This window comes from Manacus vitellinus, unplaced genomic scaffold (assembly GCF_001715985.3).
Source record: "Manacus vitellinus isolate BGI_N305 unplaced genomic scaffold, ASM171598v3 scaffold_41_pilon, whole genome shotgun sequence".
Taxonomy (NCBI): Eukaryota; Metazoa; Chordata; class Aves; order Passeriformes; family Pipridae; genus Manacus; species Manacus vitellinus.
The window spans coordinates 4,417,113-4,442,389 of NW_021940545.1; the positions used below are offsets into that span (position 1 = coordinate 4,417,113).

General features: G+C 50.3%; 1 protein-coding gene across 1 annotated transcript in view; it reads right to left on the minus strand.

Moving 5' to 3' along the window:
• Positions 1-8,611: 8,611 nt before the first annotated feature.
• Positions 8,612-25,277, minus strand: part of GRIK4 (glutamate ionotropic receptor kainate type subunit 4) — a 179,230-nt gene continuing 162,564 nt past the window's right edge. The window contains 8 exon segments of the mRNA XM_018078601.2: positions 8,612-8,801; positions 8,803-9,054; positions 9,756-9,874; positions 12,329-12,457; positions 13,797-14,022; positions 16,445-16,610; positions 16,925-17,098; positions 19,128-19,237. Coding sequence (XP_017934090.2) covers positions 8,688-8,801; positions 8,803-9,054; positions 9,756-9,874; positions 12,329-12,457; positions 13,797-14,022; positions 16,445-16,610; positions 16,925-17,098; positions 19,128-19,237 — 1,290 coding nt within the window. The 3' untranslated portion in view covers positions 8,612-8,687.

The window sequence follows — 25,277 nt, forward strand, 5'->3', positions numbered from 1 at the left end:
GCAGAGCTGTCTCATAGATATTTTGCTAATAACTTTAGAGCCTGACTTCATTTAGCACCCCTGCCAGCTGATCAACTCCAAGCTGTTTCTCCCCACACCATTAATTTAAGGTAACTGTTCACTAAGATCTTTGGTTCCGCACAAGCGCTTCCCAAATCACTTCTTCAGCCTCTGTCAATTATCCCAGACTAATGCACCTTGAAGTTACCTTTTAGAGCAAACACTACTCCACAGTCATAATTATAAAATATTACCCGTGGCCAAAAGATTGGGACAATGCAGCTTTCAAACTTCAGAAATTGAGGCTGTTCATCCGAACGTAGAGACCAAAAATAAATCAGGGCCGGTGTCGTCTCAAGATCTATTGGATTTTCGGAATTTGCCAATTGTTGGCCATGTTCACGGGACCAAATGGACCTTGAGCCTTTTATCCAGTTGATTTCATTTTCTGGATGGCTGCTATTAGATAAAGGCAGCTTCCTCAGGTGCCGCTGCAGTGGCACCGGCCATCAGATTATGTCTGGCAAATCAAATCCCACACACTCGGGGCTGGCTCGCTCCTCTGGCTGCTCTCTCACCCTCTCCATCACGGTGTGGGTTCTCTTGGGCACTCAGTGTAGGATGCAGCTAAACCTGGTGTGCTTGGGAGACCCCCAAACCCACGTGTGATCTGCTGTGCCAGCTCCCGTGTTCCCTCAGTGTGGTACCTTCAGGTGCTCCAGGTGCTCACTGACCCAGCCTGAGCAGCAGGAACAGCAAACCTGGGCCTGGGCTGTGCTCAGTGCCCTTCTCCAGCCAGCTCTGGATCTGTCCCTGCTCCTCAGCACGGCCTGGCACCCACCTGCTGCCCCATTCTGGACACATCTCATTTTGGACCACTATTCCCATCCTGTTCAGTCAGACAAAGAGGGTACCAGCAGACAGGAATGAGCTCAGACGTGGAAATGGCTGTTTTTCCCTCTGCCAAATGCCCTGGATTCGTAACTAGTTGTTGTGATGAGACAGAAAAGTGCCACCGCTGTCTGATTTTGGAATGGGGCTTTGGCTGGGAGAACAGGACAAAACAGAGGGAGAAGCTGTCTCTTCCCATCTTATGTGTGTAACAACTCCATTCCAGGTCTGGAGAACGATGCTGGCTGTGTCTGTGGGCTGCCAGCATCCATAATAATTAACCATTAATGTTAGCAAACACTTGGCAAATCCCCACCCGCTCTCAGAGTCCTTTGCAAACATGAGCAGATTCAACTTTGCCAGGCCCCCTCCAGTCCTACACATTAATCCAAAGAATTTCCTCCACTTCTGTTGTCTGACAGAGTATTTAGCAAACACGGGGAGGTTGGGAAGAGCTCGGGTCACCCCCATTTTACAGCAGAGTGGAGGCCCAGGGTGGCAAAGGGATGTTCCCAAAGCCTCAGCGAGTGTTGCTGGTGCTCCAGTTGTGGCCTCCAACCGTCCCCCATCCTTCCTCTGCCTGGCAGGTCTTCATCCTTATCTCACTGCCAAGAAGGTCCAAGCAGGAAAGGGATGCAGGCTTAGCTCAGTCTGACATGGACCAGCAAGCTGGTGGTGTGACAGCTCTGCTGCTGGGACACAGTGGCCACCACAGACACAAATAACCCTGAGCCAAGCGTGGGCCAGCCAGAGCAGTGTCCTAGGACAGCAGCTTCTGTTGTCCCTGCTATGCCTTGGTAGCATTTTCACCATCCAGCTTTGCCATCCTGCTGCTTTCTAATGGCCCCTTGGGCACCCACAAAAGAAGTGGGTTTCACTCCAAAATAACGATGCCCTCCTGAAATACGGTGCCCACAGGGGGGAATTGTAATGAAGCAGCTTGGTCAGAGTGACTATCACATCTGCTAAACCAGCAGACCTCCTCCACTCCCTTACAAAACTCCATTTTCACACCCAAGGTCCAGCTCCTTAAGAAATGCCCACCCATTTGGCCCAGACACACGGCCAGGATTGTGCCAGGGCCATTAGAAACGACCAGCAAACAAACCTTCCTCCCAGAGCAGAGCAATGTGCACCTTCCTCACAAAACAGAGCAATCTGCACCTTCCCCACAGAACAGAGCAATCTGCACCTTCCTCCCAGAGCAGAGTAATTCTCCTCACAGCACCTCAGAGTGGGGATGTTTGGTGGCCTCCTGCTCACGTCTGACTCCCCCCACAGTGTGACCTCCATTTCAGCTCTCTGGGGGCTCAGCATGATGTGGTTGATCAGTGGCTCAGGAACAAAACCAGAGGCTGTGTGTTCACCTCCCTGTTCCAGCTGAGTTCAGCAAGCAGCAATCAGAGCATCCTCCCTGGCTCAGCTCATGAACACACAAGAGTATTTGCTGCAGACTCTGGAAGAACAGTCAGTTTTAGGCTTGCAGTTCAGACATCTTAGTGCTCATCTGGGAATAAGAAGGTCTTTCTTCTTTTCCTCCCCTAGTTCTTTCCCCTCATTTGTGTTCACTTTTGGCTTTGAAATAAATTGCTCTAAACCTCAGCTCAGCGAGAGCTAAGCCTGAAAAGCCAGAGGACTTCCATTCATGAACATTTCCTGGGAGTTCAGGCAAAAGCCAAGCTGAGACCTTTTTTTCTAAGGCTAAGCAACATGAGGAGAAATATTTGGAGATCAATAGCAAAGAGGTGGTGCTTGGAAAGCAAAGATACAGCATCCAGTGTCTCTGGGAGCCCCAGCACAGGAAGGACATGGACCTGTAGGAGAGTGTTCAGAGGAGGCACCAAGATGATCAGAGGGATGGAGCAGCTCTGCTGGGAGGAAAGGCTGAGAGAGTTGGGATTGATCAGCCTGGAGAAGCTTTGGGGTGACCTAATTGTGCTCTTCCAGTGCCTGAAGGGAGCCTAAGGAAGGATGGAGAGGGACTATTTAAAAGGGCCTGGAGGGACAAGATAAGGGGGAATGGCTTTAAACTGACAGAGAGTAGGTTTAGATTGGATATCAGGAAGAAATTCTTCCCTGGGAGGGTGGGGAGGCCCTGGCACAGGTTGCCCAGAGAAGCTGTGGCTGCCCCATCCCTGGAAGTGTCCAAGGCCAGGTTGGACGGGGCTTGGAGCAACCTGGGCTGGTGGAAGGTGTCACTTTAAAGTCCCTTCCAACCCAAACCATTCTGGGATTCTATGATACAGGGAAAGATGGAAGAAAACAAGTTCGAAAAAAACCAAGGGTCTCACCCATGCTGGTCTAAATTGCCTTTTCCTCACCAATGTCAGTGAAATTCCCCCTTACCTCAGTTAACTTTTTGTCCCAAACAAAGCAGCAGGACCTCTCTGTTCTCCAGGCTGCACCCCAGCCAGGATTTTTAGCAGCCACGTGGACCAGTTCCCCAGAAGACATAACCCAGCTGACTCAGAGGAGCTGAGGATGTGACTATGTAGAGCCCTGACAGGCCATGAGAACAACCTCCACCTGCCAGGAATTGCCCTTTCCCTGCCTTTACACCCCAACAGACATTTTCTGTCCCTTGCACCCTTCACTCAGTACACGAGACACTGAAAACAACAGAAAAAATTCATTTCTACATATTGATCAAAGTGCAAAAAAACCACTATTCCAAAACAGCCCGAGTCAAGAAACAAGAAATGTTATGCCTTTCCATTGTAACAGAGCCTTATTTATCACGTTGGAAAGGGTACTTTGTGGAGGCAAATGGCCAACTAGTCCCTTTGATACATGGAGATGCTTCAAGATAGGTATGATATAGAAAACCTCAGCAGAGATATGTCCCAGCTAATCTGACAGTTATCTCTTTTACAGCCAACTACTGTCATTTCAGTCTTTGAGAACTGCCAGAACTGCTCTGATAACTGCAGACCTAAACGCAGCAGAGGAGAAAGCCTTTGTTAATTAAGCTTCCTTCATTTTCCCAGTGATCTGGGCTCAGCAGAGCTCTCGGGGAGCCGCTGCTGTGTGGCCCTTTGTGCTGGTGATGGATGGCCACACGTCCCCCCCCAGACAGCTGCAGATCCTCCTCTGCCGCCTGGAACGCTTCCTGGGATGAAATGCTGCGGTCCTGCCACAAAACCAGACTAATAACTCAAATGGAGCACAGCAGAGTCCCCCATGGAGGGGAAAAAAAAAAAACAGCCTCCCTGAAGGATGCACAAACCTGCCCATTGTCCCAGCCAGCTGATACACCCAGCGTGGTGTCAAGTTCCAGAACAGCCCATTTATACTGAATTCATCAGTGGCACTTTGTGCCCAGAAGAGTCCAGCTCTGTATTTTCAATCAGTTAGTGGCCATCAGACCTTAATGGGGTTTCTGGAACTGTGGGTGCTTTATCCTCTGTTCAGAAGGCGTTTGGCCACACTGAGCTGTTTCTCTGCTCTGTTCAAGCTGCAGCTCCTCACTAGGAGATACTCAGTGGACTTGTAAGTGTCACATATGAGCCCAGACTTACTTCTGACCATTTCTGATGGCAGTTTGCAGTTCCTTTTCCTGGTTCTGCCCCCACATACACCTCTGGGTCACTGGGCTCTTTCCCTTGCCCTGAAGAGGTGCCTCCCTCTCCTCCTGAAGGGCAGTGCTACCTTTTCCCTCTGGTTGAAGTCACTGCAAGAAATTTCATCACCTTCATTGGATGCACAAGCGAAGTAGAAGAGAGAAACACTCTATCTTGCAGGTAATCACTTTCAGAGCTAAATTAAATGAGCTGATGAGGGAGCTCTGATCACTCACACCAGCTTTTTCATAGCCAGATCATGACAGCTTCCCCCCAAACCATCCAAGTCCATCTTTGCTTATTTGCTCTTTCATATTAGACACCAGTCACCAGCCTGCCTCCTCCAAGCAGTCTCACCCACAGGTCCCTTCCTTTTCCCAAGGGAATGTCTCTGCCATTCAGAGTCATTACCCCAGAACCACCCAAACCAGTTACCCACACTCCTGTGTCTGCCCCATTACCCTGTGCCCACAGCTGCAGTTCCCAGTGCTGGTGGGATCTCCACCAGCTCATGTAGGACTCAGACCCCTTCCAAATCCTTCCTGTAACTCAAGATCTCTGCCAAAAATACAAAGCAAAGCAAGAGCTATTCCCTCTGCCTCTTCCTCCACCTTTTTGGTCACTTACCTGGTGAGGCACTCGGGGTTCAAGGAGAGAAGAGGACTTGGCAGGGCAGGAGCAGGGAAGATTCCTGTGGATCTCAAGTGGTTAAAAAGGTTCCTGCCTCAGGACCACTGAGGGCTGAGTCTCTAGTTTATAATTTACAGCTCACCATCTCTCTTCCCAAGGTCCTGCAGGCTCCTGTGTTCACACAACAACCCTTTTTCTATTTTATGTGCCACTCAGCTCAGTAAGTGCCCCCGGGCTAGTCCAAGCCTCGTTAATACCTTCACCCATGCAACCTCCGGGGAGAAAACGGCTTTTTATCAATGGAACTGCCTGGAAAAACAACACAAACATGGGGTTTAGCACATGGGGGGAGAGATTCCAGGCCTTTTAGTGAGGAACCTGCCAGACTGCTGTGGACTGAGCCAGGGCTGGGGAATTGGCTGCCACCACAGGGAGAGACGTGAGCCCTCGGCCCCACTGCTGGGCTCCCGAACAGAGGGAGGCTACAGGAGCCTCAAACAAACCACTTAGGAGGGATAAAGCAAAGTATTACATTTTAATTGATCTAATCTCTGGCTCCCGGTGGAATTTGCAGAGATATCTTACTAGAATTACTCGAGTTTTATCAGGAGACAGCAATACTGGGAAAGTGCTTTTTTGCACGGCAAACTGCTCCAGATCTTGAACTGCATTAGCATTGGGACTGGCTGAGCAAAAAGAGCCCCCACTACAGTTTCAAAGATGAGAATCAAACTGGGGAGAGAGGGGGAACATGTGAGATGCAAACCCACCTGGGCACACAAATGTATATATATGGGCACAAGCCCAGGCACGTGAATAATGCTGACTGCTCCCTTGGGGGTGAAACCTGGGAGGATTTACCAGGGAGCAGGAAATACAGCACACAGAGACATTGGAAAAGGCATCTAAATTACAGCAGCTTTCATCCTCTTCTTCTGAGGTCCATTTCTGCTCTGAGTGCAAAACCTCCGGACGTAAAAAAAAATAATAAATTTAAAAAGAGAGAAGAAGGCAAAAGGGACATGTAACAAATCTCCTTAAAATACAGACCCAGATCTAAAATACCATGTGGGTGGGGTAAGCTTGGAGGAGAGATGAAAAGCAAAGACACTGAGAAACCAGGTGGTTTCCCATAATTTTTTTTTTCTTGACATCCCCTGTCTGAGCAGATGACTGGAAGATCTTTGGAGATGCAGAATGATGTCTGGCTCTGTCAAGATTTCTCTTTATTCACTGCATAGAAGCGGTGAAAAAAAAATCAGGTCTGATAAATGATTCATGGAGCCTTTTCTTCTGCTAATCTGTAAATAAATTTTAAAAAGCAGCTTCTTTTTGATGAATATATTCCGCTGCTCGTAAAAACATGTTGGCCTTTAAGCACGACACAGGCACACTCAGATGTCCCCAGTGCTGCTGTCAGGGCTCTGAAAGCCCAACCTGGCTCCTTGCAGTGCAGGGATGGAGTTTTACTGACTTACCTCAGCTGAGGACCTGCCTCTCCCATCCCATGGCTCTGGATTCCTGGGCTCTGGGGAGGTCTTGCCTTATCTCACTGCTCTGTTTAGTCAGGGAAGAGGGGAACATCCTGTGGATTAAGGACCTCTCTCATGTGACATCCTGCATAACAAGCTCTAAATCCTCTCCTCCTCCTTGTTGCATGTTTTAATGTCCCTGTAGGGCAGGTGTTTCTTTCCACAACCTGCTGGAAACAACAGAACAACTCTCACGTGCCCATCACCACACCCCATTTCCCTGCACACCCTCCTCAGGAACAGCTGCTGGAGATGGGCTCCTGCATTTGACCTGCTGGGCCTGCCCCTCATCCCCTGGTCCCCTGGGATCCACCCAGCAGGTCTGGGAAGGATGCAGCTGCCATGGTCCACATTCCATGGGAACCTGCCCACCCTGGGCAGCCTCACTGCTGTCGCTTTGGGGTTTTCTCCCCCTTATCACCACGTATTTGGGGTTCCTTTTATTGACCTTTGCTTTCTTTCTGCTTTTTCCACAGGTAACAGCAGCACCATGGATGTGGACAGTGTGGACACACTCAGGCAGCAGAGACCTGCACCTCCTTCCTCTCAGTTGCTGGGTTTCTCCCTGAGCAGATGGGCCTCAAACTGTCTCTCAACTTTTCTGACTGTAGATAGGGAGGGAGAAAGAAGAAAAAAAAAAAAAGGCAAAAAAAAAAGCATAATTATACAAGGACATCTTTTATTTCAGTACATTCAAGACAAAAAGAAAAGAAAACAATTCAAGAACAGGATGTACCTTCACTCAAGGCTTTATCTCCCCTGCCCCTCTCCATTGTCATCTCTTTCCTTTTACAATCAGAAATTGCATAGAATTTGTTTTTCAATCAGAAAGTTAAATTCGTCAGTGTAAAACCCCCACGTCTGTTCCAAGCAGAGGGTGAGCTGCTGCTGCTGCTGTTTCTAGGGAAGTAAATATTTTCCTTACATGAGATCCCGGGCTAATGGTTTTCCCAAATGCTGTGTGGCTGCTGGACAAGGGCTGTGAGTCACCCTCGAAGCTGAGGGTGCTCTGTGGGTCACATGGGGAGCTCCTGAGCCTGGGGCAGAGCTCAGAGTCACCTCAGGAGCGTGCAGGGCACGGGCTGTGGACACTTTGGGGGTACCAACACCACCTCCCTCCACTGGTGGGGAAGGGCAGCCCCCCCCCCCTTCCAGTGCTCCCCATTCTCACCTGCTCCCACCTCACCTTCCTCAAAAGGCTCCCCCACCCTCATCCCAAAAACAGAAAGGAAGAAAAAAAGCAAAAGGTAACCCCAGAACGAAACAAAAGACACAGAACCCCTGAAATTCCAGGCGTTTCAAGGCCTCTTTGAGTTCACTGTGTTTGTTGGTTGTTTTTTCTTTTTTTGGCATTTTAATATATATATATCTATGTATAGATATATTTATATATATATGTAATTTTAACAACTCCTCAGATGGACTTTCAGCAAATGCTGCTTCTCACGGGGAGCATGTCCCATCCCATCCCATCCCATCCCATCCCACCCTTCCCTTCCTCCTTCAGTCCACCTGCCAACACTCTGAAAAGGAAGAAGAGCTCAGCACCTGAAACCTGGTGCCTTGGAGACTAGGTCCTGACGTGCCCAAATTAAACCAAAACAAAACAATGACTCCTCCCCTTCCCCTCCCTTGTCCATGTCGAATAAAAACTCCCTCCCCCCGCCCGTCGAGAACACCCCCTGGTAAGTCTGTTTGGTGGAGAGACAGCGCCGGTGTCCCTTCTCCTGACCTGGGCGTGGAGAAGCTCCAAGAACCGCTCTTGCCTCCACCCTGGGGTGGGCAATACCTGCTACACCAGTTACCACCACACGTCCTTCCTCCTTCGGTGGCACGGAGACAACCACCGGAGCCCAGCCTGAGGACCTCTCTCCTGCCACACCAGGCTCCAGCCAGCCCCGTGTCCCCCGGGGACACCGAAACCCTCCGGCCAGGCCCAAAGGTCCACCTCGCCCCGGGGAAGCCGGGTGACCGCTAGTGGTTTAAAAACGAGTCGACATTGTACAAGTCCGTGTTCTGTAAAATGGAACAGGACCCTCTCGCCCCCTCCCCTGCGCCCCCCGCTCCCCCGGCGTTACTCGGGCTCGCTGCTGTTGGTGGTCTTGTCCCACTCCAGGCTCTCCTCGCTCCGCGCGGGCGATCCCGCGGCCGGCCGCGCCCGCAGCCCCTGGAAGCGGCGGCACTCGGGGCCACGGCCTGATGTGGGTGCACCCCCGGGCGACCAGGGCGGCTTCTTGTGCCAGTCTTTGTGCCAGGGGGTCTGGCTCCCCCCCGCTGCACAGCTTCCCGTTGCTGAGCGTGGTTGTGCTGCGGGCTCGGCGCTCCTCCGGGATAACGGGGCGAGTCCGTACCGGCCCCCCGCGCCGCCGGCGGGGCTGGAAACTGTCCTTGCACAGGATGATGTTGCGCAGCTCCGTCACCATCTCTTGGCACACCGACACCTGGGGGGACACAGGAGCCGTGCTGCTCACCCGAGGGAGCCGAGGGACACGCGGGGCTGGGTCTGCTTTGGGGGCTGGAGGGATGAGGGGGGAGGCCCTGGCACAGGTTGCCCAGGGAAGCTGTGGCTGCCCCATCCCTGGAAGTGTCCAAGGCCAGGCTGGATGGTGCCCTGAGCAACCTGGGATAGTGGAAGGTGTCCCTGCCTGTGGCAGGGGCTGGAACTGGATGATCTTTAAGGTCCCTTCCAGCCCAGGCCATTCTATGATTCTGTAACATGATTCTGATGCCAAATTGTTACGGACTCAGTGCCACTGGGTTTCAACATCAATACTTGGACATTTACACTGATTTAACCCAACAGATTCTGCCTCTCATCAGAGACCCTCCTGTGTTCTGGATCTCCATATCAACACAAGACCCAAACCCACTGCAGGTAGAAATCCCATCTCCAGGATGTTATACACATCTCTGAACCCTTCAGAAGCCCCTGGAGCATCCCTACAGCCCCTCTCTTAGTAGGAGTGCACGAGAAGCTCATGGATTTTAGACCCTGCCCAAAGGACCAAACCTGCTCCTGTGTTTGGGGTGTCAAGGCTGGGAATGCTCCTCAGCCCGGGTGAGGCTCCAGAGCACCCCACTGGGCACCCCACAGATAGGCAATAAACACACACTGTCCCCTCAGGGCACTCTCAGGTCCTACCTCTGACTGCTCAGAGTGTCGAAGGCTCCACAAAAATTCCAGCATTGCCATAAAAATTGCTACGATCAAGCCACAGATGAGCACCACGAAGATTCCACCAATATTCTCCATCCCCAGGCCTAAAACAAAGCAGGAGGGACAATGTGGAGAGGCAGACTCGACATAAATTGTAAAAGTATCACTGCACAGAAATCCCAAGTTTTGCTGTTTTGTTGGCATTGCAGATACCCAGCCAGGGACCAAAACCACAGAGCCAGCACTGTCCTATTAATAGCTGCCCTCATGACTCAGATGGCAAAGTGAATGACTTGCAATAACTGCAGGATCGAAGATCCCTTCTCAGAAATGATGATTTTGCAGATAAACAGCAAGCACATTGAAGGGAAGCACAAAGCAATTTGTGGACAAACTGAAAACAAGAGGGAAGAATTGCGAGATCAATCGGGCACATTAATCCCTGCAAATTATTCACCCAGTTCCGCTTGCTTTGAACTCCTCAAAGGGAGATGAGCAAGGTTGTTAAAGAAGCAGAGATGAAGAAGACAGGAAAGGGCTTTAAAGGAAGCTGGCAGTGAGAAAAACTCCTTTGATTGCATTACAAAGTGCTGGGGGGAAATGATGGCAGCTGCCTGTGCTGCAGTAGCAAGGAGAGGGTCCAAAGCAGAGCAGAACCCAACACTTTCACACTGTAGGGTGAGAGAATGGGGTCCCTGCCACCAAGGGGTGGGTTATGGGTTGGGTGCTCTCTAGGAGGAAACAGCCCCTTCCGTGGGACTCACCTCCCTTGGACAACTGGCTTACAGTGGGATAACTACCACAGCTACACAGCTTGCAAGCCAGAGAGTTCACCAGCTGGAAGGAAAACCCACCCCTCAAGAACCTGGACTGAGCTTTGGTCAACTCTTGGCCCCAAAACTGCAGCCTGTGCCTCCCTCTGGCCCTGCAGAGCTGGACTGTGAGATGAGCTGGGGAGCAGTGCTGGCCTCAGCCTTTGCTGTCCAGGATCTGGCTCTTCTCTCTCCTGTTCTTGTTGGGTTTGGGCCCCTGATTGGATTGATTACTAAAAAGCATGTGGTGCTTTGCACTGGGTTGACTGAGGCCATTAGTCAACTAGAACATCTATAAAAATCTTCCTCTCCCTTCTGTAACATTAAATCAAAGTGTAGGAATCAATGATTTATTGACTTAATCTCAGCATGGCTTTTAGACATAAAATCTCACCAAAATCCTTGTAAATTGCTGACCTGCTTTGTTCTAAAACTTGGGAGGTCACACTGCTCCCTCCTCCTCCTTCATTGTTTTGGCATCACCTCCAGAGCAGTCCAGTGCTTCTGTAAATCAGCCCTTTGCAGAGATGCTTCCACAGCAATTGCAAGGCAGAAAACACAGCCCACAGTCACAGTTTAGACTCAAGATAAAGGCCATCCCCTCCTCCCAGCAGCTCTCAAATTTGAATTTAGGGCCAGCAGCTCTCTCTACATGCTTCTCTCATTCTGCCTGAGTGCTACCTCAGGCACCCATTCCCGAGCTCACAGAGAGGTAATTCCTCCTGCCATTTCCCAAACTCACATCACAGAGAGAAAAAACCAGGGGAAAAACTTGTCCAGGGTCACAGGACACACCAAACAGTGCCAGAAACAGCCCAGCTGCCCAGCTGCCCCCTTCCAAAGCCATCCCAAAGCAGCCCACAGCCTAGATTCCACTTCAGAGCTGCTTTTTGCACAGTCCATGGAGGAAAAGTCTCCCATGTGCTTACTTGCCTTCAAAGTAACTTCTTTAATAGCTATGACCTGATGTCTTACACTGGGCCAACACCCTCAGCCTTAAATTGATAGCTGGGACTGCCTGTAGTGCAGCACAGCCCAAAAATGAGCATCAACTCACAGCCCCGTGGGGTCCCATCCATGAACTGCACAGACACACCTACTGCTGCTGCAAGGTAATAAAACCAAAATAGCTACCACAGACCCAGTTTAGCTCCCTGTCTGTGCCCTCAGAAGGGTCAGAAGATCAGCCTTATAACTGGGGGACCTGCTGGCCTCCCAGAAAACACTTGCTGAGAAGAGGGCGACTGCCAGGACTAAAAAATGCAGCAACTGTGTTAAGCTGGCAACTGCTCTCACGCTGGGACATCAGCCTAATGTGGTAGCTTTTATGGCAATTTGCATAGCATTACCCAAAAGAATTTGCTCCTCAGTTTACAGATGTACTTATAAAGTCCTTGTGTCCCTTGCCCTGGCTGTTTAAAAGATGCTTTCACTCGGAGCCATTAACCAGCAGGCCTGTGGTGGAGATCCATCTCCCTTCAAGGAACCCAGGATTTTGGTCTGATCCCTCCAGCCATCCATTTTCCCAGGCATTCATTAGGAGGTAATTTACCCTCCATATGCCTCCAATATTTGTCATTTGGTTGCTCCCGCTCTCTCTGCCCCAGGCAAAAACACACAGCGTGAGGCTCGGTGGCGGAGCTGTTTGGCTTTCTCCTTGAGTTGTGAGGGAAGGAATCTCGGGTCAGGAGAAGGGGAAAAAGAGATTCTCAGGCAGAAACGCTCGTGTGGAGTGGCGTGGCTCACCTTTGGCTCTGTGGTCCTCCTCTTTGGGGCACTTCCCTCCTTCCCACCACTTGCGCTTGAGGATTTCCAGGCGGTTGTTCTCCTGCAGCTGGAGGATGGCCAGGTCGAACTCGTCTCGAAACACAGAGCCTGCAACACCAAGAGGGACGTGGTAGGGCACCCCCTGGGCCAGCCTTCCTCCCCACTCTTCCTCCCCACTCGTGTGTCCAGCTACAACAGCTCGTCTCTGAGGGGTTTGGAGGGGACATCGCTCCATGTGAGCCATGGAAACTCCTTGCAGAAGGTGTTTTTCCTGCCCACCAAGAGCCACACAGCTGAGACCAGCTCAGGAGGTCCAACACCAGGGGAGCCTTGGCTGCAGGGACTGAATGGGCAGTTCAACATCACACAGTTCAACATCACACCTCCAGACCACGGAGGTCCCTCTGCTGTCATTCCACCTACAACTTGGACCGTGCTCTAGCACTCCCTGCCTCAAGCTGGTCACAGAATAGAATACCCTGAGTTGGAAAGGACCCCAAGGATCATCCAAGCCCAAATGTTCATGGTAGAGCTGCTCACTTCTGTGCTTGGTGCCAAGCTCTAGTGCACCCTGGTGTCTGCTACCAGGGATCCTGAGGAAGGGCCGTGGGAAAGACCCCAGTTCTCCCAGTAACTCTGCACTATTGTCCCAGCCAGCAGCTTTCTGCTCTTCTTATCTGCTACAGTTTCACTGTTTAACAAGACAATGTCAGAACAGATTTAGCCCCGAGTGCGGGTTTGTGCTCACAGTCAGGTGACTTTACAAGTTTCCCCACGTTACCTAAACTGGAGAGACTGTTTGTGTGATGGGCCTTATGTAATTCACCTTAACTTTGTGTTGCTAAGTGCCAGTGCTTAAATGTCAGGACTGGAGGAAAGATCGGGAATAACAACTACTACATCCTTTTTCCGTGCTGCCCTAGGAGATGATGTTCTCTTGCTGGCTCTCACACGGCGAAACACAAACCCCCTGCATTTGTTAAACCTGATTATTACCTGAGATAGCCACTGAATTGCCCAATTCTCTGTCCTGGAGTTTTAAGAACCACCAGCTGTTAAGAAACTCGTGCTAAAAACTACTCCAGTTACAGCAGCATTACTTTCACAGCACTTCTGGGATTAAAACAGGGAGCACAAAACGAGGCACAAACACTGGTTCGGGAGGGAGACAATCAGCAGAGAGCATAATATGCAGAAAATAAGCAGCAATTTCGAGACATCTTTCACACGAAATCACATCTCGAGAGCCGCAGTCGCGTGTCACGTGGCTCTGGCCCAGAGCAGGGGCTGAGAGGGGAACCTTGGGCAGCTCAGACCCCCCCCAAAAAAAACACCCCCGGGCAGAGCCGTGAGACGCGACGGCGGCTCCAGAGCCGGTTCAGCCTTTCAAACGCTCCGGTCCTCTGCCGACAGCTGAGAAGGACTAGAATTTGTCTTCACTGCCTACCGACGGGCATGCCAATCCCGTAGCCCTTGGTGTCCAGAAGGCCCCCGACCTGCGTGAGGTTGCAATTGCGCTGACGGTAATACTCGTTCATGGTGGACTCCAGCAGGAAGGCGTAGTTGGAGTTCAGCACGCGCGCGATCCCCTCCTCCGTGCTCTTCACGAAGACGCTGGGCTGCTTGGAGTACATGTAGTTCCACATCCTCTGGTAGGTCTGGTAGCGGGAGTTCTGCAGGAGGAAGGAGCCAGCAACAGCTGAGGGAGGAGGAGGAGCGTTAATTGCCCTAAACCAAACCCCAAATTAGACCCCCGCTATGAAAAGGGGAGAGGAGTCAAAGCAGATCCGGTGCCAGGTTCAGAAAGGCTTTAGATGCCTAACCTGCATTTATATCAATGAGGTTTAGAGGCCCAAACGCCTTGGTGGGTTTGAGACTCTAACCTTCAAGTATCTTGGTGGATTTGAGACTCTAACCTTAAATATCTTGGTGGATTTGAGACTCTAACCTGCATATTTATATCAATAAGGTTTAGAGGCCCAGATATCTTGGTGGTTTTGAGAATCTAACATTCATTTATATCAACGAGGTTTAGAGGCCCAAATACCTTGTTGGGTTGGAGACTCTAACCTTAAATATCTCGGTGGATTTGAGACTCTAATCCTAAATATCTTGGTGGGTTTGAAACTCTAACATTCATTTATATCAACGAGGTTTAGAGGCCCAAATACCTTGTTGGGTTGGAGACTCTAACCTTAAACATCTTGGTGGGTTTGAGACTCTAACCTTCACTTTTATCAATGAGGTGGAGAGGTCCAAATGTCTTGGTGGATTTGAGACTCTAACCTTCATTTATATCAATCAGGTTTAGAGGCTCAAACATCTTGGTGGGTTTGAGACTTTGCTGGCAAAGCTGGGCATGAAAGGCATGCCTATAACTCCAGCAGGGACAAAGCTCTTTATGTAAATTCAGTTTTAGAATAATTCATAGTTTCTGTAACAGACAAAAAAAAAGACAGAAGAAATAGCTTGTGCTTGTCTGATTTAAACATCTGAAGAAGTCACACCCTGCTGACTATCACTGGAACCTTGTCCTAACAGTCCTCCAGTGTCAGAGCCAGACACCAGCGCCCCAAGGAGGGCACTGAGAGCAGAACTAAAGCTCTTTGGAGCCCCCTGAATCCAGATTTTGGTCCACCCCCTTGTGAGGCAAATCAAAGCATCTGCTGAAGAGAACTGAAATCTTTTCATTGATTACAATAAACTAAAGCTCCACCAGCCCCTCAGACTCTGGTTTGATCCAGAGGAAGCCGACTGTGGTTAATCTCTCTTGCCTGTACTGAGCAAAGAGTGAAACCTGCTTGCACAAAGACTGAATATAAACATGCTCTGGTCTCCATTAGGAATTTCACACTGTCAAGGGCTCATTTTCTGTGGCTGGTAAGCGATGCTGGAGAGCTTTAGGGAATCTGCTGCTGACCTAGTTCCTGTCCTCATCTGTCCAGCTCTGTCCTCTGGGTGCAGTCACTTGGGCAAGAGACAGACAAGCAGGGGGGGTGTTTCTTGCCAGTTCACTGCACTTTCAAATGCTAAACCCGTGTGGTTTTGTCAGGGGAAATGCTGCCAGGACAGGTTACAAGGCAAGGTGCTTCAGCAGTGGACACACATTTCACGCAGCAGGGAAGGGAGGGGTGATGGAGGCAGGCTGTGGAATCCATCCCTGCTTTGACCCGCCGTCCTTCCACCGGGGGAAAACGGATCCAAACACAGCCTAAAGCACTGCAAATGGTACAAAAACATCTCTTCCCGATTTCCTCTCTGATCCCAGGGACTCCAGCACCCGCCAGGCAGCGCAGAGCCACAGCCAGGGCTTTAAACTTGAAAGCCTTCCTTAAGCGAGCGCCTCGTACACAACCACCTTGGGTCACTCGGGCTCTGTTCAGCTCATTTCACATGCAAGGCTTGGCTTAAAAGTAGCTTCTTGCCAAACCCCTGAAGAGTGTAAAGTTGGGCTGAAAAGCTCAGGCCCACTCCAGAGATTTCTCAGCCTTCCAAATTCAGTTCAGACTCAGAGGGGGGTGGAAAAAAAAAAAAAGTGAGAAAAGCTTTCTCTCCTTTTGGAATTTCAACAAGTAATAAATAAATAATCCTCCAGCAGTTCTTTGTGCATTCAGAGCGCTGCAGAAAAGATTCACTCATTTATTTCCCTTCTGAATAGAGCAGGGAAGATAAAAATTAAATTGGGCTAAATGGCCCACATAACTTTGAATACATTTAATTTATTTATCTTCAGTGCCACTGACCACACATGGATTCCAGCACTGTGACAACTGTGAGCCTGCCTGGGCTTGGCAAAGGTTTCATTGCTGAAAGACTCTCAGGTAAAAGCTAAGATCCCATCAAAACCACATGGAGACACATGAAAATTTGACTTCCTTGTCAAATTTCCTTCCCTCTCCCACCATTCTCCCCATCTCCTCACACTGTGGGTCTAGCCCACTCCTGTACAACCAAGCAGGCAGGGATCTCTCCAGAAATCCCCTCCGTGCCAGAAACTGGAATGAAACGGGTACGAGAGGCTGGAGTGGCACCCAAACGTGACTGAAGGGTGCCCTCTGCACTCCCTACCCCTTTTAGCCAAAGAATGGGGTTTACTTGGAAGAAGGTCATGCTGGAGCCGCCGTGGATGGTGCCGTACTCGATGGTGGTCTGGTCAGCCAGGTCATCCACGGACTCGATGGGGACGTCCATGCGCTGCACCGTGAGGAAGGCGGCCAGGTTGGCCGTGTAGGAGGAGATGATGATCAAGGTGAATGCCCACCTAGGCAGAGGGGAAGAGAAGATGACAACCTGAGGTTCCCCTGTGGACTGAATCTGCTCTCCACCTCTCAAAACCACAGGACCACTGAGGTTGGAAAAGCCCCCCAGACCGTCGAGCCCAACCTTCGTCCAACCACCGCCTCGTCACCAGACCAGAGCACTGAGCTCGTTCCTCGAACACCTCCAGGCAAGGGGACTCCACCACCTCCCTTGGCAGCCCCTTCCAGCATTTAACAACCCTTTCCATGCAGAAATTCCTCCTCCATCCCCTCCTGCCCCGAGAAGCCTCCCTGGAGGGGAGGGTGCCCTCCTTACCAGACTCCACTGACGCAGCGCGTGGACAGTGCCTGGGGGGCGATGGTGGAGCCCTGCTGCATGAACCCCCCCACTGGGAACCACAGGCTGTTGCCCAGAGAGTACTGGTTCACCAGGAGATTGCAGCGGCCTTGGGAGCAGGGGTGGGGGCTGTACCACTCGTAGGGTGTCAACCTAAAAGGACAGGAAACAGGTAACTCAGGTTAATTCACTGGGAAATGGGACACTTTGGAGAGAAGAAGCCAAAAAAAGAAAAAAGAAAAAAAGAAAAGCTGTGAAGCTCTAGCTCTCCTGGAGGCAGAGCTTTCTGAGCAGGAAGCACTTCACCGTCAAGTTGATGCCCAGGGCTCAGAGCTGTGTGAAATGTTTGCTCTAAGACTCAAGAAGCCAGAGGCTTTCTCGTAGAGATTTGCAAAAAACTTCAGCAGAGAGGCTCTGCTGAGCTGAAAATCTGGGCATGGGCCACGGGGAGGCTGCAAGGAGGCAGATTTTTGCAGCCCTGTGAGCAAATTCACACACCACAGCAATAATTCCACACGTGCACGGACTTGATGGGAAATTGAAATCAAACATCCTTGGCTGGGCTCCCTGCTGGAGCACGAGCACTGACGGGAAGTTCAAAAGAGAAGTGTGTGAGACCTGACTGCATTACACCACCAAGAAAAACAACTGCCCTGCTGCAAATGGCTGCTCTGAGAAGGTCTGACTGGCCTGGCAAGGTCCAGCTGGAAGCCAAGTGCATTTCAAAGCATCACATACTTCAGAGACAGGACAGAGGCGGGACTGTGAGATAGCTGACAGCCTGTCACTGAAGTGACTGCAGCCTAACTCTATTTTTTTTTATTTTTTTGCCGTTTCCAAGCCTCAGTTCCCTGGTTGCTAAGAAAGTCTTCTAATTTCTCTGCTGCAGTTCATTATATTACCATGGTTAACAAAGCTGAGGCCTGGGAGGGTCATTTTGGGGCTACTGCCAAAAAAGCTGCAGGGCTCTGCCAGCTCACACAGCATTTAACCAAGATGAGGGGTTTATTTTTGCTCCTGCAGCTCCTGCCTCGCTGTGACGCCAGGGAGGTTATTTCCTGCAGACTTTCCATGGTGAATCAAGCACTGGCAGTGAAACCCTCTACTCTGAGAGAGTCCCTGCAATTCACGGGGTCAAAAGCTCCTCACAGCTGAGCAAGGCACAGAGCAGCAGCCAGACCTCCATCTCCAGTGGGAAGCTGGGTAAAGGCACATTTTTGGAGGATCATGTTTAAAACACGAGGAAGGGGCTAAAGAGGCACCAGCTCTCGGTCTGCAAGAGAGCATCAGGCTGCATTATTCAATGGTTTCCTCAGAACTGCATTTCTGAGGCAGTAAAAGCATTCCAAGAACCCATTAAAGCCCCTGTCAGGATGACAACTTTAGCCGTGCTCAGGGACCAAGTGACAGCACAAGTTCCAATTTGTGGAATGAGAATTGGGTATTAAGAGTGTCCCAGAAGGGCCCTCAAGCCCCGAGCACATCTGTGGAATACACTGCCAGGGCTCAGCTCAACCCTGCCTGCAAAAGCCCATCTATGCCACCAACAATAAGCAGCTTGTTGGGAGGTCAGGGAAAAACAGCAGCAGAGCTCAGACCTTGGGCCTCGATGGGAGACACTGCAGGCAAGCACTGAGGGATGTATTTTAACACTGACTTAAATTAGTCATAGGGGAATGGAACTGAGCTGCCAAGGGAGGTTCTGCACGTCAACCAAGAGGCTGCTGAAAGATATTAATGAACTTTCTTTTCCTCCACACATATTGGGGTTTGCACAGGGCCAGAGGAGCCAAACATCCCTCGTGGAATTTGTGTTAAAATCTCCGAACGGATTTGTGGGTTCCTGCCAACCTGTTCAGGACAAGGGGTAAAAGGCACCTACAGGGAGCATTTGCAGGGCACCAACGCCACTGCCAGACCTTCTCCCACCCTTCCCACGCGGATTTGGGAATCAGGGCACGATGCTCCTGCCAGGCACACCAATGCCCATCCCAGGCACCAGGGCGTGGGGACTCGGTGGCACCCAGTGGCACTGCTCATTCCCCAGCTGGCAGAGGGCTGGCATTCTCCTGTCCCGTCCCACAGGGGTGTCTGGGGCCGGCGGATGTCCCCGTGTCCCCCCGGGTGTGGCAGTGTGACGCTAGATGGCACCGCGAGGAAGGGAAAGGCACCGCGGCATTACCGAGCCACCAGGAAGAGGACGCAGCTCACGGCCAGGTAGGCGAGCAGCATGAAGAGCCACACTCCGGGAGAAAAGGGGTCCAGGAAGGAAAAGTAGCCGGGTTTGCGGCCCTGCAATGGAAAGACAGAGGGTGTTTGGCCTGATTTGTGGTTCTGCAGAGGGAATGGTCCCTTCTGAAGAGGCGGAAGGAAACGCAGCGGCACTGATGCTGAGAGGGGGTGGGAGAAGGGGGATGAAGGGGAGAAGGGGGAGAAAGGGGAGAAGGAGGATAAATGGGAGAGGAGGGATAAATGGGGAAAAGGGGATAAATAGGAGAAAAGGGATAAATGGGAGAAGAAGGATAAATGGGAAAAAGGGAATAAATGGGAGAAAAGGGATAAATGGGAGAAGAGGGATAAATGGGAGAAGAGGGATAAATGGGAGAAGGGGGATAAATAGGAGAAGGGGGATAAATGGGAGAAGGGGGATAAATGGGAGAAGGGGGATAAATGGGAGAAGGGGGATAAATGGGAGAAGGGGGATAAATGGGAGAAGGGGGATAAGTGGGAGAAGGGGGATAAATGGGAGAAAAGGGATAAATGGGAAAAAGTAGACAAATGGGAGAAGGGGGATAAATGGGAGATGGGGAATAAATGGGGAAAAGGGGATAAATGGGAAAAAGGGGATAACTGGAAGAAGGGGAATAAATGGGAGAAGGGGGATAAATGGGAGAAAAGGGATAAATGGGAGAAAAGGGATAAATGGGAGAAAAGAGATAAATAGGAGAAGGGGGATAAATGGGGAAAAGGGGATAAGTAGGAGAAAAGGGATAAGCAGGAGAAGGGGGATAAATGGGAGAAAAGGGATAAATAGGAAAAAGGGGATAAGTGGGAGAAAAGGGATAAACAGAAGGGGGATAAATGGGAGAAGGGGGATATACAGGACTTTGGAAAAGTCTTCTAGGGGAAACAGGTGACAGCAACACAAGAAATGACAACAGGCTCCCCAGGGCATGGCCCCAAGGCTGACAGAGCTCATGAAGCACCTGGACAACACTCTCAGGGACAGGGTGTGATTTTGGGGATGGTCCTGTGCAGGATCAGGAGTTGGACTCAATGGTCCTTGTGGGTCCCTTCCAACTCAGTGTATTCTGTGATGCTGTGACCGAGTCCTGCAGCACCTCCCCACTGGGATTCATCTCCTAAGTCTGTTCTTCTCCCCACTCACCCACTTTTGTTCCTCTGGGCAAAGAAAGAGGTGAATTGAGAGAAAAACTGAACAATCACAGTGTCCTGCCCTCCCCATGGTAGGATAAGCTGCACCCCTCACCTCTGAGGGGTGGTCCCTCCATCCTTGTCCACCCCACCCCACCCTCACTGGGCAGGAGGGGCTCCCCTGAGCTCAGAGGTGGGTGAGAAATATTTTTGCACAGAAAAAAGAAAAAAAAAGATATGTTTTCGATACTTCTGCTTTTCTTTCTTCAGCCTTTAAATGTTATTTCTTTGTAAAAAAAAAAAAAAACCAATAAAATTATTACTTTTATCTCAGGGAACAGGGTATTTTTATCTCCAGGATGCGTCAGAACTTCCTGTTGTTTTTCTTTTTTCTCAGCAAACCACCTTTCCTTGAAAAGTAAGGCCTCACTGCTAGAAAAAACAGGTTGATCTTCTCTCAAGGTGTTTTAAAATTTCACAAGGACGCTGCCACCACTGAAATCTTGTCAAATGGCAGCACAATTTGTTCAAAGGGAGGATTAATTTCCAGGAGGAGTTCCTCAAGAGCTGAACACCTCCCATTCTGGTGAGTGTATTCAAGCCTGTATCTCCTGCCCCAAACCACAAAGTCAGTCCTGGCATCACTAAACCAGCTCCACAGTTCCCCCAAGCACCTGTAACAGGGAGGCTTCCCACGAGTCAGAGCTCTGGGAAGGCTTTTACTGTAAAGTCAGAGTGGAAACAGCCTTTTATCACATCCTGGCCAGGCTGTCAGTGTGTTTCTTACTGGCACTTCTTTGTTGTGTGCTGAAAATGCCTCTCTCTGTTTGCTCAGAGTAGCTCCACCAGCTGCTTCCCAGCACTGCCCTGCTGTAGGTTGCTCACTCTACACAAAAAGATCATCTTTGACACACAGAGGCCTCATTTCTTCCCTGATCCACTGCCCTACCTGCCCATCTGTGGCATCACATAAACTAATCATAGCTGGTAATGATTAACACCCGACCTCCACTGCTGTAGCAAACCCAGAGTCCTGATATTTTAGAGCTGTTCTTAATCCAAAGGTGGTGAATAATTTTTTTTCTCCTTCCCCAGTCTCAGACCAGCGCTTTTAATTCTATTTCCATCCAAACTCCCTGTTTCACTGCTGAAGTATTCCTGTCCCTTATGCAAAAACCCGGATTTCACAAGGTCTGGGTGGTTCTTCTGGAGGCTCTCGAGTTGTTCCTAGAAAAGGCAACAGTTGTTGCACAAAAATCTTCCTCTCCTAAAAATATCCAAGGAGATTTGTGAGATCCTCTGCTCCAGTCACCAGCTGGGACTGCAACATCTCAGAAACCTCCTGCAGCAAACTCTGCCCTGTGTGAAGCAAAGACCCACCACAGCACAACCTCCTGCCCCTGGATCCTTAAGGACAGGATGAGTTTGAGCTGGGGATCCACAGCATCCCTGCCCATGGTGGGAGGGCAGGAACTAAATGATCTTTAAGGTCCCTTCCAACCCAAACCATTCTGGCACGAGCATTTTTTAGAGATTCTGGCTTATTAAGGCTTTTAACAGAGAGATGAGTTAAGCAACAGTGGTTCAGACCATCCAGCATCCATTCTCAGATTAATTCTCAGTCAATTCCCAAGCAAAGGTCCAGGGTATAATTCCAGAGTCTCTTTTTAAGACAAGGTCTCTCTTCTGAATTTGGTTATTTTAGTGTGTTTGGTATAAACAGGCGAGGTACAAACAGTCAAAGATAATATTTTCTTTTGTCCTTTCCCTATTTTTTGGTCAGTTGCTGCTGCTTTTCCAGCATCTGCACCCGAGCCAAGGGCTTTCAGAGCCTGAGATACTGCTGGAAACTACACCTTCAGAATCCCTGAGGGACTCCCACGTCCAGGAACATCCTTTGCTCCTCTCAGTTCAGAGGGGTGAGACCATCTCACAACTCTGCAGGTTCCAAGGTGTGTTCCCTCTGCACTTCTCACTGATCCCATCCAGAGCACCAGGAATTTCTCCATGCCAACAGGAAAGCAAAGCTCTTCACTGCTCTCCTGGATGCCCCTGGTTCCCTTCTTCACCTGGAGCTGAACTGGCTCAGGTACCTCTTTATTTCCACAGGTTTTTACACACTCAGGAATGAAACGAGGCAACAGGAGCCTGGAGTTGTGAAGGGCACCAGCTGCCCTCGCTGAGCAAACTGCAGAATACCATTCCAGGCAGCTTAATCCTCCCTGGCATCCCAGAACTGGCAGGAAACTCAGAGGCACTGGCAGTGCCTTGGCTGAGGCTCCCTCGTGAGATGCTCCTGTAACAAAGTTCCTTTTCTGCAATTAAGGCCTTGATGTCTTCTTTATATTTCTGGGGCAGTTTGTCAATAAATTACTCTCATTAAGGAAATTGCGTTGGAAGCTTTAAATCTCCAGCTTGGCAGTGAATCTCTCCTGTGACTTTACAGTAGTAGTACTTCTGGTTCTTTTCAGCTACAGTCATTTTCAGGCTGCTGCTACATATTCCTTTCATTCACAGTTGTGGATAAGAATAAAGATATTCTGTTCCCACGGAGGGCACAAACTCTCTCTTCTCTTATCTGTCTGTTTTGAAGATGGGAATGACAATATCTGGAGCCTGTCAGATATTTTTAGCCGGTCCCAATACAGCTCAGTTAATTGGAAGAGCTATTTTTCCTGGAATAGACATGTTCAAAATGCCCAATAATTGATGAAGGCCTCCTCCAAATGCTCAGATGGAAGTGGGAGAGGTTCATTTACCCTCCTGAGTTGTTCTTGGAAGTCTTCGCTTTCAGCCAGTGAGAACCAGTTTTCTGGGAACACACTGGTGACCAGAGAGCCTGGATGAGCAGGACATTGGGGAAGAGGAGGAGGAACAGGGCTGTTTGGTCCTGGATTTGTCTGTGGTCAGGTCTGTAAGAGACCTGATGACTCCCTGCCCTGCACACACAGGGTCTGAAGGGACCCAAGAGCCCCGTTCCCTCTTGCAGAAAGGGTCAGTCCTACCCATGTCATTTCTCACAGATGTTTAGCCCTAAAAAAGGCAGGCAAGAGAACTCCCTGCTGCCTCTGGAAGTCAGAAGGAAAGCAAAAAAACAGCCTGGAAAAGCAGAAAGGTTGATCTGTGCTCAGTCCAACTGCAGTGCATTTGGTCTCCCCGAACCAGAGCGTGGGTATTTTAGGGTGATCATGTCTGATCCAGATGCAGATCCAGATGCAGATCCTTCTCCAAGGTCCTTTGTCTGGAGTCAATAAGAAGAAGCCAAACACAGGCTGATGGGACCAGCAGTTGCTCCCATCCCTGCTCCAGGGATGCAGGATGCTCAGCAGGAGGAGTGCTCAGCTCCCCTCAGCCCCTCTGCCTCGGCTGGCAAGGATTTTTCATTCCATCCTTCCCATTCTGTGTCTTTTGCAGCGATCAAGTAGAAACTTTAAGGCTCAGTTCCCTTGGCCCAAACTCAGCTATTCCAGTGTCCTCACCAAATCTACATTTCCTCTTTGAGGGGGTGCTCAGTGAGGACTCTCAGGGCTGACAAGCCAGAATTGTGTCTAATCCCTCCTTCCCTGCTCCAGGGGCAGGTGTGTGAGCAAAGCACGCTACAAATAAACCTGACTTATCCCCCTGTGCAGAAATGGCACTGGGCACCTGATTTCAGCCCTCTGCCAAGCCCAGTGACTGCTCAGGGCTCCTCATCCACCCCCTGCCACCCACAGGTCCCACTGGCCGGGAGTGGGAACCTCATGAAACAAAACAAGCCTTTTCTCTGAGCAGCCTGAGAGCCTGTTAGAGCTCCTGTGTCAGAAATCCATACTTGATTATATCACAACAAGTGAAATTGAGAAAAATGACAGCCCTGTTCAGAGCTGCCATATTTGGTTATGTGTGACAAGAGGCACAGGCACTGTGGTGGTTGAGGTTGGCGGCGTGGGGAGGAGAAAGGGGCGAGAAATCAACTTGCCACTGGAGTTGCACGGGAATTAAAATAAAATGTCATCGCATTGGGAGGAGACCAGGGCGTGGAGACAACTCCTCGGCAAGGGAGAAACTCATTTGTGGTTATTTATTAGGCTGCATCTGATCTGAGCCGTGATTAACACACGTCAGCTGCAGTTTTTGACACTGCAGAGGTGGGTTTTGGGATGGGGATGGGGAAGGGGGGGGAGATGGAAGCAGATGGGGCTGCTCTGCAAACCACATCCTTAAAGGAAAACCAGAGCAATTAACTGTCTTGTTAGACAAATATTTACCAGTTTGATGAGTTAATTGGCACACAGCTCTCAGACACTCTCCTCAAGCTGAGCAGGGAAGGGCTGGACAAAGAGGTGCCAAGTGCTGGAGAAGGAAGGGGGGGCTCTGAGCTTCCCTGATGGGGATCTCCCTGCTCCTGGCTGCCCCTGCCATCACTCGTGGCCTCAGTGCAGCAAAGTGGGGCTCCCTTTGGGGTGACCTGCCCTAGGAGATGTGTTTGCAAGCCTGCCAGGGTCACCGGGCAGTTCCCCTTCCCAAATCCTAACTGGGCCCTTTATCAGGCAGCTGAAGAGTCCTGACCAACAGCAGGGCATTATTTTCCAAACACTTCTGAGGTCTGTAATTATTAATCCTGCTCAGTTTGGTGAAGTCCTGCAGGCTGGAGCAGGGCTGTGCTGTGTTACTCTGGTACCAGCAAGAGCAGCAGATGCTCCCTGCCCCGAGGAACTTCCACCCTAAATAGATGTGTCAGACACGTTCCTGTGGAGCTCCCCCAGGCAGCAGCAAATGCCTCACACATATAGAGCAGAGCCTGTGCAAACCCTGCACCAACAGTCCTGTGCTTCCTCTGGAGGGGGGAAAGCTGCTCAGGGAATGATGCTTTAACAGACTTGCTGAAGATTATGGTGTGAATCCAAGGCAGGACATGCACAGAATCACAGAATCCCACAATGGTTTGGGTTGGAGGGACCTTAAAGCTCATCCAGTT